Source organism: Danio aesculapii, chromosome 3, assembly GCF_903798145.1.
Source record: "Danio aesculapii chromosome 3, fDanAes4.1, whole genome shotgun sequence".
In the NCBI taxonomy this organism is placed as follows: Eukaryota; Metazoa; Chordata; class Actinopteri; order Cypriniformes; family Danionidae; genus Danio; species Danio aesculapii.
Genome location: NC_079437.1, coordinates 7,836,880 through 7,855,964, shown reverse-complemented (window position 1 = coordinate 7,855,964; position 19,085 = coordinate 7,836,880). Strand labels below are relative to the sequence as shown.

The window sequence follows — 19,085 nt, the reverse complement described above, 5'->3', positions numbered from 1 at the left end:
CCATATTTTAGGTTTCATCAGCACAAAAAAATGATGTAAACAGACTGAAATAGGGTGTTTACAGAATTAAATTTATTTACAGAAATAAAACTATATATATATATATATAAAGTGGGAACAGTCACTGTCAAATTCATCTTTAATCTACAGAAATAATTACAGATAAATACTGACAAATGGTCACTTCAGGGTCTAGAGAATCTGTCATGATGTTAAATTCTAATAATATTAAGACCAGAATGATGAGGAAATACATAAAAACACAACATTAATTAATTATATCTTACAGTTAATGATAAAGTAAACATTAACAAACAAAAAAACAACGTGGGGGGGGGGGGGCAGCTCGGTTCTCTATGAGTGTAATTACAGTTCGTACTGTGCATCATTTAATGTTGTTTTTTACTGACAGCATTAAGTCATTTGGCTGTTACTAAAAACAAAATACAATATCTGAAATTATTATTATTATTATTATTGGCAGAGGATTTCTTTGTTTGTTTCTCTAAGCAATATCTGGCAACACTGCATCATCCGTACTTAAAAAAGGACAGTAATCAAAAAAGAAGCATGAGGAGAGCACAATCAGTAAAAGAAAAATATCCATCATGATAATGTATGTACAACACTGTCAAAGACCATCATAACAGCATCATAACAGCTCACTGTTATTCAACAACTAATCAGTAGAACAGCAACAGTTGATCAAGCATTCATATACAGGCATTCATCATTCATACAAGAACTCTAATTTAACAACATTATTAAAGCAAAATCTTAACATTTTCCTACTCAAAACATCAAGTCATTAATATGACACAATTAAAAACAACACAAAAATAAAAACCCAGACCTCTCTAATTAGCAAATCCTGGCCATGGCCATCATTATACTGGTTTAAAATATCATATCACTGTAAATGATCTGTCAGCTTTTCAAAACTGTAATATGAGAGTAAAGTGTAGATGAGAACAGCAGAGGTGTGTGTAGAATGAGCTGAAGCTCCTGCTGGTGTTGTGAAGAGCGCTGGAGTCACTGCTGTTTCATCACACAAAATGTCTCTGCTTCAGCTTTAGCTGTAAAACATCAACATTAGCTCTGATAAATCACACTGGACAACATGACAATCACAGTACAACTAGTCAACACACAAGACAACTCCAGTATTTCCTACTCTAGTAGATTTTTAACTATATAAAATCATACTCTAAATCAGTGGTCTCAAACTCAAGTCCTGGAGGGCAGCAACTCTACATAGTTTAGCTCCAACCAGCTCCAACTCACACCTGCTTAATTGTCTCTAGTAGTCTTGAACACCTTGATTAGTTGCATTAGCTGTTTGATCAGGGTTGGAGCAAAACTTTGCAGAGCTGAGTTAGTGACGGATGTTTCTCTGTCTACACCATCATGATGAATTAAGACAATACTTAAGAGTTATTCTCCTGTCAGGTTTAAGTGTCAAAGTTTTAAGGTGTTAAAGTGACTGATGTTTCTCTGACCTGAATACTGGACTGTAAACGTGTCTGAGGTCTTCAGTTCATTTCTCTGATAGACTCCACATCTCCACTGTTTATCTTCATCTTCACTGATGAGTGTTGTAGACAGACTGATGATACAGCCTGTAGAAGAGATCTGATATCTGGAGTCTGTGTTCAGATTAACACCAGCCTCATTCAACCAGGACAGATGAAGATGCTCAGATCTGAACAAATCAACACAGGAGAGTCCAGAATATGAGAAGAGCCGACAGGAGAGAGTCAGAGAGAGACCCGGACGAATATCAGATGAAGATGAAAATGGAGAGACTGAAACTGAACAGAAGACACAAATCACTAATCATGAGCTGAAACACAGAATTCAGCCCTGATTAAACTGAACACATGAGGAGGAAATTACCAGCAACAACATGCAGATACACACGTGAATCAGAGCCTTGTTGCTGATTCCCTCCTCTCCACTGTTGGCAGATGTAAAGTCCAGCATCTCCTGTTGTGACTCTACTGATGATCAGAGAGCAGTCAGAGCCCAGATTCAGTCTCTCTGAGTTTCTCTGCTTTACCCCTAAAATAAACATTGCAGCTACTGCTGTCTGTCTGTAACTGCTGTTGAGCCATGTAGTTTCTGATGGTCTGCAGTACTGAACAGTATTTCTACAGGGCAGATGAACAGTTTCTCCAGATCTGCTGAACACACGAGTCTCTTCTGCTCCAAACACACCTGAAACACAACATTTAATGTCATATTTTACTGCATGATGACAAATAAAACAGCAAATAAAAATGTTATTTAACCTTTAATTTCATACGGTAGACATTTTAGTGCTCATCATTTTTCTCCTAAATGTACAAACTGTTAGAAATATACCATCATATAAACTGTAGTAAATATTGTAAATATGAATGTTAAATAGAGTGTTTTGGTTCACTTTCTAGATCTTATAAATGAACAGAACACTGCATCAGAGATTTAAGAGACATTTGTGTCATCAGAGTCTAATTCAGCTTTTGAAAGCAATATATATATATGTGTGTGTGTGTGTGTGTGTGTGTGTGTGTATTGTTTTAACTTGCCATTGATGTGTGCTTTGTTATAACAGGACAAGATTTGCCTGAGAAACAACTGATTAAAATCTGGAGTGTGAGGAATCCAAATATCTAAATATTGAGAAAATCACCTTTAAAGTGTCAAAATAAAGTGCTTAGAAATGTAAATTACTCACAAAAATATAAGATTTAAAATATCTACAGTAGAAAATTAATTTAAACAATCTTCATGACATTAAATCAATCATTTTGACCCAATCAATGACTCTCTAAATGTCGGCTAAACTCTGCCGCTGCATCATAAGACACTGAGGTCCAGAGTCACATACTGACTCACAATCCATTACTGCAAACATCACAGCCTCCTAAAACACACAGAATAATGAGCTGAAGTGCTGAGTTTATAATCTTGTAGATGATGAACAGCAGTGTTTACCTGTGCTGAGTGTCCAGAAGATGAGCAGCAGAAACAGAGGACTCCTATCAGCCATTCTGTGTTTCTGACACTCGTCTTCTGCTTTATATATATATGTTCAGCTCTTCTTTAAACAGCAGCAGCTCCTCCTGTGCTTCTGCAGCTTCCTCTCAGATCAGCCTCACTCTTTGACTTCCTGACACTACACCAGTTTAGAGTGGACAACTCGACACACTTCAGCCAATCAGCAGAGAGGGGCGTGTCTAGTGGCTCTAGCGTATCAAAGGGGGCGTGGTCTTGTTTGTTTTGGCGCTCTCCAATAGTCAGCATTGTTTGCTGAAATAAACTAATCTGCTTGTGTTTCCTTCAGTCGGTCACTTCATCACTGATGTTGATCAGATATTGCTGATTCTGCTCAGGAGACCAATCACTCTGAGTTTGGCTGAAAATGGCCCAATGAAAACTGGAGAATCTGCATAAGCTTTGAGGCAGATATAAGATGAGCTTTCTGTCATCTTCTCTTGGTCAGGCACATGCAGATGATTATATTAGTGTTGAGTTACATTCAATAATGTGATGCTGTTTCTGTTGCTGAGAAGCTCAAAACACACCTAAAGGAACAAAAGTGTTATTAAGCATCGAGAAAAACAGCAGCAAAGTAGTTTTTCCCCTTTAGACATGAGCAATAAGGTATATCTGATCAAGCTGAATGGATATGGCTGTTCATAAGCACTAAACGGGAGAGATTTCTGATTTGAAAAGGAAATAATGGTGGAGAATCAGCTGATAAGAGATGAAAATGGCATCAATAATGGAGTTTGAGAGCAGAAAGCAGACTCCAGATAAAGCTGATGTCTCCTCTATTGATCCAGCAATCAAGTCTTTTGCTCCGGGACTCGTTGATTTGGCGTATTTGTGAAAACTGAAGAGATCATTTGTTCAATTTGATGACACACACACACAAATACAGTCGTATATTTCAGTCACTTTCACTTTCAGTTTGATCTTTTGTCTCAGAAATGAACAAACAGCAAGAGTTGATCAAAGCAAACGCTCAAAAATCACACATTTCCTTCAGTTTAGTGTTTCTGCACTGTCTAATATACTTCTGCCTCTTCTTTCTGCTCTTCAGAAACTCATCAGCTGAACAACATTTCTCCTCTTTCTTCTGCAAATGTCCTACAAGATATGAGTGTCTGAAAACACTGATTCAAGACCAAACATGACGATGAGACCCTCAATAATAACAAAGGCTCCATTAAGACTCTTCAGCTCTTTTGAGTGTGTTTGAGACTCACTGAGAACAACAATTAACCAGGTTTTATTAATAGTCCATTTCAGTAACCATGTTCTTCTGCCACATTGACTAATTTAGAACCACAGTTTTACTACAAATACCATGGTAAAACTATGTTTGGTGTTGCAAAACCACAGTTAATCAGGGGTTACCACAGTGGACCATGGTAAACACACATTAACTCTGGTTTAGTGAATATTTAGCCTTAGTTAACAGGTTCAGTGTCTGCATTTGACTCCAGTGACTGCCAGTTGATGAGCATCAGATCAATAATGGAGCTGAAAATACCCTAGACACAGCAGATTTGCACAACAATAAAGGTATAAATGTCTTTTAAATGCAAACTAAACCTGAAACTGACAAATAAACAATAAACTATTCTCCATGACTGAAATTCCCTGACTTTCACTGTCTCCAATAGGCCGATAGCTTTAAAAACTCTCTGATATTCCAGAAATTGAGCCGTGAAACCAGTATAAAAGTCCTGTTCACCAGTCCAACAATAAAGCAAGAGTAAAGGCTGAAATGTGTTTATTTCTGCAGGATTGTCTAAATGAGGGAGGAAATGCTGAGTTTGCTGTTTAATCTCAGTCCTCATCGAGACTTGAGCGCGGCTTCACTGACATCTAGCGGTCAGACTGAGAAACACACTCACAACACCCAGATCTGCACTCCAGCAATCATCAGCATTTACACACAAACATCTTTTACACTCAATTATCATCAACACTTCACACATTTTATTAATACAGCTTATCTGAAACATTTACAGACACTTTACTTCTATTAATATACTTTAAAATGTAGATTAAATCACTTTTAAACATTTCATTTGATGCAGACGACACAAAAGAGCAAATAACAGCATTAAAACACTCTCTAAGGTGTAGAAACGTGTATCTGATGTTAGTATTTTGTACGTCAGCAACCCGAGGGTGAATGATCATGGTACATATCCAGTGAAGACTTCCTTAGTAAAACACAGAGAAGATTAGATGGACACACACTGTTCCTTCTGTAAGCAACACCCAGAGCCTCTAGTGGATTTATTCTGGCAATGCCATTCATCTCATGTGCTTTAGAAAGACTTTTCCCTTTCTGTAATTGAGAACATTGATAAAGACTTTAGATTGAGCAGAACAATCCAGAATAAAAGAAAAGCTTGGGTCAGACTGGACTTCCTTTAGCTCAGCGGAGAATAATGAATAATGAGGTTAAAGGTGTTCAGATTAAAGCCCACACACCATTAAACACACACACACACACACACACACACGCACGCACACGCACACACACACACACGCACGCGCACGCACGCACGCACGCACGCACGCACGCACGCACGCACGCACGCACGCACGCACGCACGCACGCACGCACGCACGCACGCACGCACGCACACACACACACACACACACACACACACACACACACACACACACACACACACACACCAATATATTACAGTCATGAACTGAAGCAACAGAACTGACCTGATTGTCCAGTTGAGTTGATCAATAATCCTTCATCAAGACGTCCAGTGAAGAGCCTGAGGAGATTAGTTTACTCAAACACCAATGAAGAATGTGTCCAAAAATAACCCAAACATGATCAAAAGCCCCAATATTCCCATTCAAATCCATGACAGAATCGTCCATCAATAGAGTCTAAGAGAAAGAGTCAAAGATGTCCAGAAACAGCTCACAAACACAGCTAGTCCTCCAGTCCAAACAGTGTTTCCCTCCAGAATCACACAGGCCTTCCTCTTTATATGGGGCCTACAGGAAGTGTCAAAATAAAAGTCCCTCAAATAGACACAACATAATGATCAGAAAGAGAAACACAAACCACTGAAATTAAACTAAAGACAATCTAGAGATGTAATGTAGGGTCACTGAAGCACTTTATTGAGGATTTATTAGCTTCACATCAGTGTTTATATCAGAAGTCCAGCTTAATAAGCAATACACAAACACAAATCACACAACATATTACTATAAACCAATGAACACAACTGAAATCAAGAAACAAACCCAAGCTAAATCATTTAACTCATTTAAAGGAGACATTATAAAACACTTCATGTGTCTTAATGTACCTAAACAACCAGAGAAACCCACATTTCTGTCCAACTTTACCTGTAATTAACAGTAAACACAGTAAAGAGCGAGCCTCAATCCACAGATGAAGTGAACAACACCACATTGTTTTCCATTGACGTCCACTATAAGAACAAAAGCTTAATGTGTTTTAACGTCCCTGAGAAACAACCAGGCAAAAGCAGATTTCTAACATGCAAACACTAATATACACAGCTATCAAAAACTATTGCTGAATCAAACACACTTAGGCTGTTAGCATGTGAAAGCTAACGCTGCAATAGCACCAAACACAGTTCAGAGGCTTTCAGAAAAGTGTCTCTTCCTACCAGAAGCGTCTCAGAATTGATGAACACATTATTGTGTATTAAAACAGAAACACAAGCGTATTTCCCAATCATCCAATGAGCTTCACAGAGTGCTGCAAGACAAGCTCAAGGTACTAATCAGCTTCTTCCATGTTGGATTGTGCTCAACACCAATGGTTTCTCATGGTTTTGATCTCAGATTACATGAATATAAATCTGATCTGTGAATATAAATGTAAACATCGATTAATAAGAACTAATTATTGAACTTATAACTTAACAATCGATGAAAAACAAACTGAAAAGATAATAATCTTTAACAAAAATATATAATCGTTTCCAAAATTAATAAGCACTAAATGTCAATAAAAGATCTGAAAATATAATAAAAAAATAAGAATATAATAATAATAATAATAATAATAATAATAATAATAATCATAATAATAAAATAATAATAATAATATTAAATAATAAAATAATTATAATAATAATAAAATAATAATAATATTATTATTAATAATAATAATAATATTAAATAATAAAATAATAAAATAATTATAATAATAAAATAATAATAATAATAATAATAATAATAAAATAATAATAATAATGATATTATTAATAATAATAATAATAATGATAATAAAATAATAAGATAATAAAATATGAATAATAATAATAAGCACCCATTCTGTGATGGAAAATTTGACCTGTGGCTGATTAGAGAACCACCCGCATGATTAAAAAGATTATATATTCATATTGTTTATATCGAAGTTGATATTTAGCCGCGCCCTGTTAATGTTTCGTAACATCTCATTTTTATGAGGTGGGTCTATAGCCCAACGCTCAACCTCCAACCTGGAGGACCAGGACATACCCTCATACACTACGGCCAGTTTAGTTCATCAATCCCCCTATAATGTATATGTTTGGATTGTGGGGGAAACCGGAGCACCCGGAGGAAACCCACGCCAACACGGGGAGAACATGCAAACTCCACACAGAAACGCCAACTGACCCAGTCGGGGCTCGAGCCAGCGACCTTCTAGCTGTGAGGCCACAGTGCTAACCACTGAGCCACCATACCGCCAGCCCAACACTAATGAAAACTCATTTAAAAATGCCAAACTCTATTAATCTTGATGGACAGCACCTACTGTAGGACAGTGTTGATAATAATGTGTATCAGTATCAGTAAAAACACTGCTGTGATACATTTATAGTTATAAATAAAGTTGTTAGACAGAGGTGCCCAATAAGCATGAGGATTCATCTTCAGCGGGTTTGTTGCTCGTCTCTCGTCTGCTGCTCCCTTTAAGAAAACAGAAACAGATGATTAAAACACATGACCGCTGATGCTGCATCTACATTCAGTGTGTCAGAAACACACAATAAAGACTATACGGATATAAACAGAGTCAAAATGATCTGATCTGAGGTTAGCAGAAAGTAACTCCTCACACAGAACTGTTTCTGAGACTCTCCGTGGTAGATTTTATTTAATGGCGTCGAATTGTTGTATAAATGCATTATCATACTTGTAGCATTGCTGTGATTATTAGCAGTGCTGATATACAGGCATACCAAAGTTTAATATTTCTGATCTCTGAATGGATTCCTCTTGTTTGTTCAGCTTTATGTTTGCACAACAGTAGCATTTAGATAAACATGATACAGTTCTTCTAGGTTGGAGAGTGTGTGGTTTAAACATGTCAAATTCCTCGTGCTACACAACTAAGTTAGACGATCTCTCCAGCACTCTTAAATCTCGCATTGAATCAGTGGAGGCCTTGTCCTAACACGTATGGCTCATGAAGTAACTGAAACTGCAGTTCATCAACTGGCCACTGGGGGCTGGCTCCAAAACAGTAAATTCCTATAGACTTCTGTGTTAAAATCCTGAACATTACAGCAGAACAGAAGGTGTTTACAGCCTGCTACAAAAAATGTTTTGGTGCCAATATCTAATATTACCCTTCATGACAACTGTGAAGAGGTGATTTCCTTTATAGCTGATCTGTTTAATTTATATTAAGCCTTAAAATACTGAATAATTAAGCGAGTGATCGTTTAATTGACAGGTCTCTGCTGCTCGCAATCACATCACCTCCACTGAATCTAGCTGCTGAACTCTGCATATTTATTGATATGTGCTTTTGTTTTATGTGGTTTTACAGTTTGTTGTCTTTAGGAATTATTTCCTACACTTTTCAGATAATATGTCATGCTGTGCACTTAATTACGCATCTATTTGCCTGGTGAGTGATTCATATATTCTTAATTTACAAATGTATTTATTTTACTTTTAAATATTAGTTTCTTTCTTCTGTTGAACCTAAAAGAAGATATTTTGAAGAATGCTGGCAACCTGTAACTCCCATAGTATTTGTTTTTGCTACTAAACAACTCAATGGTTAGAGTTTTCTTCAGAATATATTACTTTGTGTTTAACAGAAGAAACTCAAAGGTTTGCAACCACTCGAGGGACCAGCAGATAGTGAGCAAATGTTCAATATATTTTCTTTATTCTGTATGGTTTTATGCAAATGACCCAGAACTAAATGAGATCATATTACAATAAATAATTATACACTCACCAGAGACTTTGACTCTGAACTGCTGATATTTGGTCTCTCTGCTGCTCATGATCTTGAGTTTATAGAGTCCAGAGTGTGTGTTTGTGGTGTTGGTGATGCTCAGAGCTGCAGTGTGAAGGTCCAGCTTCAGTCTGTTTGTGAATCTGCCATCAGCACCATCATAAACAGATGTAATATTGTTTTCTAAATCAGCTTTAGCTATTAGATTGTTTTCAGGGCCGAACAGCCACAGGATCAGAGCGTCTGTCTGTAGTTCACCAACATCAGGGTTGAGTTCGGCACGATCGCCCTCTGCCACACACACCTTGTTTTCTTCATTTGTCACAGCGACACATGTAAGAGAAAATAAGATGATAAGTGAAAGGTGAAGTAGATCATGTCATGTTTCATTTCAGCTTATTTATAGCCTCTTCATAAGGGGTTGATGATATTTAAACAACATCAGCAGCAAAACTGGTTTGCTCTCTTACTTCACCATCTTCAGGACTGTTTACATCATGTGTTCTTTTCTGATGGGATACGTATAGATATTGTGAAAAAGGCAGAGGTGTACAGTAAATGCCCTCTGAAACACATTGGAGACGGATCTCTTAAACCCCTCCAGGAGGTGGTCTAGGATGCATTAGAGATGAAACCGCACAGGTCTAAACGAGTCTGGTTTGTAAAAACCACATATGTACATTTTACTCAGTCCACAATTAAGAAAATAAACATGTGATAGATATATGACCGTCAGATCTAACAGAGCTAAGTCGATAATCAAGAGAATGACAGCACAGATCACAGTTTCACTTTAATTTTGACTGTAATTAAAATGTATTTAAAATGTTCAATTATTATCGGAGATGATAATGGATCTGTAGCTTATCTCTGGGAAAAGAGAGGAAAACGAATGGAAAAACATACCGTTTTGTTCTTTTACATTTGGTTTTGTTTTTGGGGACAGTAGGTTATTTATAAAGGAATATGTAAATGTTTTAGACTTTTGAAAAAACACGTCTGTATGACAGAAATAGATGTTTTATCCTATAAAGACAGTAATAACGAAGCCCAGCTTGTGCACTTGGGTTGATGTTTTACTGAAACATTAGAAGTACAAAGCCACCTGCGGCCTGCATATACAATAAATTGTAAGCCAAATAGTGCATGTATATATATATATATATATATATATATATATATATATATATATAGCTTATGTTTTTGTAATTGATAAAATGAGCAGATGTATCTGACACCTTAGTCTACATAAATTTGCATATACTGCAGGATTTGAAGATCTGGAATTATTTTCTACACAAGATAAAATAATTCCAGATCTGCATTCCAGATTTACATATGTACAGTTGAAGGCAGAATTATTAGCCCCCTTTGAATTTGTGTTTTCTTTTTTAAAGATTTCTCAAATTATGTTTAACAGAGCAAAGAAATGTTCACAGTATGTCAGATAATATTTGTTCTTCTGGAGAAAGTCTTATTTGTTTTATTTCAGCTAGAATAAAAGCAGTTTTTAATTGTTTAAACTCCATTTTAAGGTCAATATTATTAGCCGCTTTAAGATATATATTCTTTGATAGTCTACAGCAGTGTTTCCCAACCCTGTTCCTGGAGGCACACCAACAGTTCATGTTTTGGATGTCTCCCTCATCTGACCCATTAACTTCAGGTTTTGGAGTCTCTTCTGATGTTCTGATGAGTTATTTCAGGTGTGTTTGATTAGGGAGAGGATGAAAATGTGTACTGTTGGTGTGCCTTCAGGGACAGGGTTGGGAAACTCTGCATTAGAAGAGACTCCAAAACCTGAAGATAATGGGTCAGATGAGGGAGACATCCAAAACATGAACTGTTGGTGTGCCTCCAGGAACAGGGTTGGGAAACACTGGTCTACAGAACAAACCATCATTATACAATAACTTGCCTAATTACCCTAACCTGCCTAGGTAACCTAATTAACCTAGTTAAGCCTTTAAATGTCACTTTAAGCTGTAAAGAAGTGTCTTGAAGAATATCTAGTCTAATATTATTTACTGTCATCATGACAAAGAGAAAATAAATCAGTTATTAGAGATGAGTTATTATAACTATTATGATTAGAAATGTGCTGAAGAAATCTGCTCTCTGTTAAACACAAATTGGGGAAAAAATTAAACAGGGGGGCTAATAATTCTGACTTCAACTGTGTGTTAACATATATTTATCTAGTTAAGGATGTCAAATGTAAAACACATGAAGTGAGCCGCTGTGAACAGACCCAAACAGTGTACTTTTCTCAATTCTAAAAAAAGTATACATTGACTATTATGACTAACACACTGTGTAAACACTGTCAACAGCCCTATAGGACTAGCAGTTTCTGTTTGTCTGTCAGGTGAGTTAATGTTGAAGCATCTAAACTAGTGATGGTGAAATGAAGCTTTCTGCACCAGTAAACCTTTCAACTCAATTGTATTATTTTCACCTTTTCAATTCCCCTTTATTTGTTTAGTGCTTTTACAATGTAGACTGTGTCAAAGCAGCTTCACATGAAAGGTCAAATTACTGTAGTCTTTAACATATAAGGTCTTTTACCTTACACCACAAATGACTAGTAAAATCAAAGGTATTCAATAGTATTTACATTTACTGTAGTCCAATGGACTAGAACTACAGACTAGTGAAGTGAGGCTTTAGCAATGCTCTCGCCAGCAGGCCTCCATTACTACAATATGATGTAGAATTCATTAAATATATGTAAATAATACACTAATGCACTTTATTATTAAAGCTTTTTACTATGAATTACTCTTGTATTTTAGTTGAATTACTGATGTGTGGGACGGTGCAGTTCTTCTCACAGTAGAAATGTATGTAATTGATGCCTAATCTCTTGCTTTACTAACACACGAGGGTGTTTAAACCTCGAATAAAACGTTGAAGCAGTCACATGGATAGGCCAAAATGAAGGTTCAGACATCACTGATCATGTGATTAGTGAATCCAGCTCCAGCACATTTCTTCACTGTGAGATTTATCTTTTTTTTGATACATGCTTCAAAGCCTCGATGCACAACGTCACATCACTAATCTAAACCATTGGTCTCAAACTCAATTCCTGGAGGACCGCAACTCTGCACAGTGTTGCTCCAACCTAATCAAACACAGCTGATCAACTAATCAAGGTGTTCAAGACTACTAGAGACTATTAAGCAGGTGAGACTTGAAGGTAGCTGAAGCTAAACTATGCAGAGCTGCGGCCCTCCAGGAGTTGAGTTTAACTGTACATCTGCAGATCTGCACATGCATTAATATGACAGAAAACATGCGCTGCTCACCGTCAGCAATAATGACGAATCTCTTGGATTTGGTTTCTGTGCTGCTGCTAATCTGCAGCGTATAAACATCAGAATGAGCCGTACTGATGTTGAAGATGCTCAGAGATCCAGTCTGAGGATCCAGCTGCAGTCGGTCTCTGAATCTCACGTCATTCCCTTCATACACCGACATCTTATTGGTGGCTCTGTTGATTTTAGCGATGCACGTGGCGTTATCTCCGTGAGTCCACAATATCTTAGCATCTGCCCCCAGTTCAGGGAGATCATTGTTTAGAGTCACACGGTCTCCTACTGCACTCTTTATTGTGTCCACTTCATGTCACAACACAACATGCAACAGAAGAAATACCACAATAAGCAGATGCATTTACATTCACAGAATATAAGCATATTAAAGGAGACCTATTATGCCTATTATGGTAAAATGAGTGTCTGATGAGTGTGTAGTGTGTTTGAGCTGAGAATATCACACAGATAATGTTCTCCAGCTCTCTGAAACTGACCCTTTCAGGCTTTAATCCTAATTGTGGTGTTTTGGTGACTGTCACTTTAAATGTAAATGAGATTGTGCTCTTTTTCAGAAGAGGGCGGAGCTACAAACGCCTGTGCTTCACCATAGTGACAGATGTAAAACGGGAGTGTGTGTGTTGTCAGTGCTGGTCAGGTATGTGTGTGTGCTTCATGCTTCTGTCAGTCTATGTCGCTCCTCATCTAGAACTCCACATCTATAATCCTCTTAGTCTATGCTGACATTATCTTCAGCAGCTCAAACACTCTAATGGCTAATGGACAGACGGCTGCTTCTCACTCAGGGCTGCTGTTTATGCTAATGAGATGGAGAGATGGACACTAGTGGGTGGGGCTTTTCCCCTCTGATGACACGTACAAAGGGAGAATGTCAATCAGAGTGTTTCTGCATCAAGTCTGATTATAATAAACACGATTAATTCATGTTGATCATTAGAGGCTGGAGATATTCACACACTGCTGACACACAACTGTGTTTAAACCACTTATAAATAACATATTTGTATGATAGGTCCCCTTTAATGTTTTGATTTGATGAAGACACTTGAGCTACTCACGCCACACGTTGACTCTAAATGTTTTATACGAGGCATTAGATTTGCTCTTGATTTCTAGGCAATAAACTCCAGTGTCTGTGATTTTGCAGTTTGTAATGCAAAGAGATCCGTTTGTCCGGTCCAGCTCTAATCGGTCTTTGAATTTGCCATCAGCACTGGAAACTCCATCATTATTAGCAATAAGGTCAGATCCAAACTTCCAGCAGACCTGATCATCAGTGTTCAGCTTACTCAGACCAGTGTGTAGACGGATATTTTCTCCCTCTGAGAATTGCAGAGAATCCTCTGCAGGAGCAACACAGAAGAGCAGGAGAGAAAAGCAAACAGCAGAAATAATGATGTGAAAACTGAACATAAGGTCTGGTCTACACCAGGGGCGCTGCTGGACATAAAGCTCAAAAAAAGAAATAAATAAACAAAACACATATATACATATACAGTATATACACATATATAAAGTCAGAAATATTAGCCCAGAATTATTATCAGACATGCTGTGAACATTTCCTTGCCCTGTTAAACAACATAATTTGGGAAATATTTGAAAAAGAAAAAAATTAAAAAGGGGGTGAATAATTCTGACTTCAACTGTGTGTGTGTGTGTGTGTGTGTGTGTGTGTGTGTGTGTGTGTGTGTGTGTGTGTGTGTGTGTGTGTGTGTGTATGTGTGTATACATACAGTTGAAGGCACAATTAATAGCCCCCTTTGAATTAGTTTTTTCTTTTTTAAATAAGACAGGTTCAGGAAATGTTCACAGTATGTCTGATAATATTTTTTCTTCTGGAGAAAGTCTTATTATTTTATTTCGGCTAGAATAAAAGCAGTTTTTAATTGTTTAAACACCATTTTAAGGTCAATATTATTAGCCCCTTTAAGCTATATTTTTATTTGATAGTCTACAGAACAAACCATCATTATACAATAACTTGCCTAATTACTCTAACCTGCCTAGTTACCCTAATTACCCTAGTTAAGCCTTTAAAGGTCACTTTAAGCTGTATAGAAGTGTCTTGAAGAATATCAAATAAATCAGTTATTAAAAATGAGTTATTAAAACTGTTATGAGCAGAAATGTGTTGAAAAAAACTGCTCTCCGTTACAGAAATTGGGGGAAAAATAAACAGGGGGGCTAATATTACTCACCTCAACTAATATATATATATATATATATATATAATAATTGTAGAATAAAAATACTGTTTATATATATATATATATATATATATATATATATATATATATATATATATAAAAAAACAGTATTGTTATTATACAATTATTATTCTAAATGAATAACAGAAATGAATCGTTAATGTTAAATCTGGAAAACAATCTAAAAGACACAACTGGAGTGATGCTAAGATAATTTAAGAACTCTTTTGCATGAATATTAATGTTATCAGAATGAAATTATCTAGACAATTCTGTAAAATACAATAAAACAAGTTTTATAGAATTATCTATTGTGTGTTGTCTTAGACCCGACACATGACAGAGAATTAGCTTTAATGAGTCTAACCTCCCGGACTCATCAGCCCTCCTTTTAGCTACAAACAAGAAATCTATCAGGAGCCATGCTTAGTCTAAATAAGATCAGCATGATATTATTGAAATTTTGTTTTGTTGACTTGCAAAACTCACTGCGTGCTGACACCTTTGCATAAAAGACTGTTACGCCGGTTTCACAATGCTATTTATCTCAGCGTGCATGTTCACATCCGGGACTTACACCGGGAACAGAGCAGCGCGTCAGCGTCCAGCAGGGGCGTGAGGCGCGCGGGTATGTTTTTTTCTGAGTGTATACGTCAGTTCGCTTTTTGATTAAATTACATTGCTTTCATCAGCATTGATTCGGTTGCACATACAGTACAGAATAACGCCTTTACTCTGGGTTTACCACTCTTAATAAATACACTTGCATATAAAGTAAATCCTATCTCAAAGCATTTACTGGGGCACTGGCGATTTTTACTAGGGCACGTGCCCCAGTAAATGGGGTCTAGCGACCTCCCTGGTCTACACTGTACATTAGGCACTTTCAGCTTTACATCTGTCAGTACCTGAATATACACACTTTTCCTTATGGAAAATAATCAATTCTTGATTCTTCATGCTGAAGAGATGAAGCCGAGGCTGAGATGTGAAACAGATTCATACTTTCACATCTGGAACAGACACACACATTTGTTTTGTGCATGTTCATTCATTTCTCTGATGTCGATGTTATTATAAATATAATGCGACCCATGATAAGACAGGCATCGTTTATATACTAACTAATCAAAGTCTTAGGGGGTACTCACACTATGCTATCCGAACCATGCCCAGGCCCGTTTCCCAGATCGTTTGAGAAGTGTGAGTGCTCTGGATCGGGCTCAGGCGCGGCTCACTTGGGTTTTGGCACGGTACGCTTGTGTTTGAATGCAAAACATGCCTAAGCCCGAAACTGAAAGCAAGACGTGACTTTAAGGGACTGTTTGATATGGATTTATTAATCATTCTTACTGTTCAATGAACACAAACTGTGTAGATTATTAAAGACACAAACCCCTCACTGCACCACAGCTGCAGCTTCAGCAAACCTCCTAACTCCTGCAGCACGAGGACTTTATGATTACTTATGAGAGTCAAAAGTGGCTGATCTGTTCAGTGAAATATCTGACTGTGCGTCACTGCATATCCAACAACTAAAACAATATAAAGAAATCTCCGCTGTGCTGAGCAAGAGCGCTTACTGAACAGAGCATCATCGATGACGCAAGCGTGCCCAGGCCCGAATATAATGTGAGTGCGCGCTCGGGGGAGAACGCCCTAAGCGTAATCAGAAAGACAAAGACATTTATATGAAGGTTGTGATCATGATTGGGGCTCTCCAGGACTGAATTACTTCCCTCCTGTATTAGAGTCAATAACAGATCACAGTAAGGGATGTTTACTTACTTTGTACTGTTTAAATTGATCATTTGAGGAAGAAAAAGAAAGAAATCTTGACTGAGTCAGCTTGTCCTTCCCTGCTAATGTAAGCTTGCTGGATAATGTTAACTAATAGTCAGATAAACACTTTAAACCATGCATCCCTTTACATAAAAGCATCAGCTAAATGTACTAATGTAACTGTATGTTTCTGATGAATGGAGGTAAGCAAACACACACAGACTGACCGCTAATAACCCACACTAGCAGCAGCACGGCTAATGTAGCATGAATATAATAACATTCACAATGAAGCGCTGCACTACTCACCATGGACGATAAGCTTGAACCTCTTGGATTTGTTCTCTCTGACGCTGTCTGTGTAGAGCTTCAGCTGGTAATCTCCAGACTGTGTGATTTGGACATCTCTGATAGTGAGGTCTCCGGTCTTGCTGTCTATCAGCAGTCGGTCTTTGAATCTCTGGTCGGGGTACTCAGCTGTCTCTGCATTAATTTCAGCGACGAGAGTGCCTTGAGGTCCAAACCTCCACCTTATTTTATGATATTTCTGTATATCAGTTACACCAGTGTGTAAAGTGACAGAATTCCCCTTTATCACTTCCTTTGTCTTCATTTCATCTGTTCAGAACACCCAACACAAGTAAATAATGGTAAACATCAGTACTCAGACACAGAGATTTACACTGAAACACACTAACATAGACTAACCATATCCCATACACAACCATATTCAATACAGATTACCTACAACACCAATCTCTGAATAAATACCCGATCACAACAGAGACTCTCCTCTCAAATGTTTCTGAAGAAAATCTGTAAGTTTCCACTTGATGAGCTTGAAAATGAACAGTGGGAAAGCTTAAGATGTGAGTGTTGCTTAGGAGGGGAGACATTTAGATCAAGACAAATACATTTCAATTGAATTCATGCATAAGACAGTATTACAGTGTTTTTGAAATGCATATCATGTCATCACTAATTAAATGAAATAAATGACCTTTTGCAGGATAAATGCTTTGAAAGGGGATATTTAGACGTCAGCTGTGAGTGATGATGACCACGGAGCAACTCTCCACCAGAGACCGCCTGAGAGACAGACTGCAAACACTGTTTGTCCATCATCTTTGTGCATTGATGATGTTTATATTCCTAAAAGGTCCGTTAACTTAGCATTAACTTGCATTAATTTAATGTTTTAATATTTTAAATTGTCACGCTGTACTAAATAATCATGATCTAAAACCTAAATGATTATAAGGTTCATTCATTGCAAACTTTCATAAAACGATATTAAATTTAACATTACTTCAAGTTAAACACAATAATAGTTTATCCAGATATCAGCTTTTAATAAGACTTCAAACAATGATTATTTTTGCCAGTAAATTAAAGTTATGCGCCCTGTATGGAATATTATTTTAATTGTGTACGGAGCACCAGTAATTCAAGAGTTCACTCTTAGCTGATGATTGATTATAAAGCTTGTTTGGCATGCTGTCCCGAAGGAGAGTCCTGAGCTCATAAGATCCTCGAGCCCGGGGCTTCCTCCTGTTTGCAGGGCGAGAGTGGAGTTTGAGCTGAGGTAGATCTGGAGAACTCCCCTGCTGTAGTAGCTGATGAACAGATAGTGATCGCTCTTGAGAGATAACTACTGACTAGGAGCATGTCTATAGTGCTGATTTGGATTAGTCAATTAACTTAAGTTGCATGTTTTTGGACGGTGAGAGGAATCCCGGGAACTCTGGGCAAACCCACATGAGCACGGGGAGAACGTGTAAACTCCAGACAGAAACGTCGACTGGCTTGGTAAGGACTAGAACCAGAGACATTCTTGCTGTGAGGCAACAGTGCTAACCACTGGGCCACCGTGCCACCCATCTAGGAAAGGAGGAGGGGTGGAAAGGGGGATTTTTCAAAATGAAGATGGCTGTGATATGGAACTGAAGGTGTTTATAGTGGCTTAGGAATCGTGTGATTGGTGAATCATACATTGGATATTGCAGAACCAGCCGTGATCAATCATAATCGTGATCCTCTCGACATTAGTTTATTAATAAACTTCACTGCGTACACATGTGAAGTCGGTACTTTTCCACTCTATTCTCAAAAACTACTGGTCCAAAAGACATTTAATCAAAATTTAGATTGTGCAGTAGGTATTCACCCAGAGAATGAACACACAAACATGCTTATCTGGCTTTCAATGATGGAGGAGTGGTCGTTTGAGTGCACAGAAGAGCGAAATGTGTACGGAACATGGTTAGTCTACATTATAGTAGTGTGTGGTAAATATTACAGTGCTTTTGAACCATAGTGAAGTACTTGAATCTGTTGTGGTGATTCTACAGTTGCTATTGTAACACAACAACTACACTATCTGACAAGTCTTGTGGCCTATCCAAGTTTTAGGAACAGCAAATAATGACTTGACTTTTAGTTGATGATTTGGTATCAGACGTGTCTTATATGAAAGGTAAAGGCCTCTAG

General features: G+C 37.4%; 2 protein-coding genes and 1 long non-coding RNA gene across 3 annotated transcripts in view; all 3 read right to left on the bottom strand.

The window, feature by feature from the left end:
* Positions 1-184: 184 nt before the first annotated feature.
* LOC130220804 (uncharacterized) lies at positions 185-3,981 on the bottom strand. Its single transcript, XM_056453047.1, has 4 exons — positions 2,980-3,981; positions 1,897-2,217; positions 1,500-1,811; positions 185-1,076 (listed from the first exon to the last, which is right to left on the bottom strand). The coding sequence occupies exons 1-4, from the start codon at positions 3,032-3,034 to the stop codon at positions 1,033-1,035; spliced, it is 732 nt and encodes a 243-aa protein (XP_056309022.1). The 5' UTR covers positions 3,035-3,981; the 3' UTR covers positions 185-1,032.
* Positions 3,982-4,972: 991 nt separating this feature from the next.
* Positions 4,973-7,028, bottom strand: LOC130220825 (uncharacterized). The gene is made up of 2 exons (XR_008836233.1): positions 5,749-7,028; positions 4,973-5,353 (listed from the first exon to the last, which is right to left on the bottom strand). It is a non-coding gene; the product is annotated as an uncharacterized LOC130220825 (long non-coding RNA).
* A 9,800-nt stretch (positions 7,029-16,828) lies between these two features.
* Positions 16,829-19,085, bottom strand: part of LOC130220783 (uncharacterized) — an 11,513-nt gene continuing 9,256 nt past the window's right edge. The window contains exon 5 of the mRNA XM_056453024.1: positions 16,829-17,213. Within this exon, the coding sequence (XP_056308999.1) occupies positions 16,897-17,213 (317 nt within the window). The 3' untranslated portion in view covers positions 16,829-16,896. The remainder of the gene's footprint in view (positions 17,214-19,085) is intronic.

Excerpts from the sequence above, each read along its gene's own strand:
- LOC130220804 (XM_056453047.1), bottom strand. The coding sequence starts at position 3,034 with ATGGCTGATAGGAGTCCTCTGTTTCTGCTGCTCATCTTCTGGACACTC. Across the intron at positions 2,218-2,979 it reads CTTCTGGACACTCAGCACAG|GTGTGTTTGGAGCAGAAGAG; the intron begins GTAAACACTGCT and ends GTTGTGTTTCAG. Across the intron at positions 1,812-1,896 it reads GTATCTGCATGTTGTTGCTG|TTTCAGTCTCTCCATTTTCA; the intron begins GTAATTTCCTCC and ends TCTTCTGTTCAG.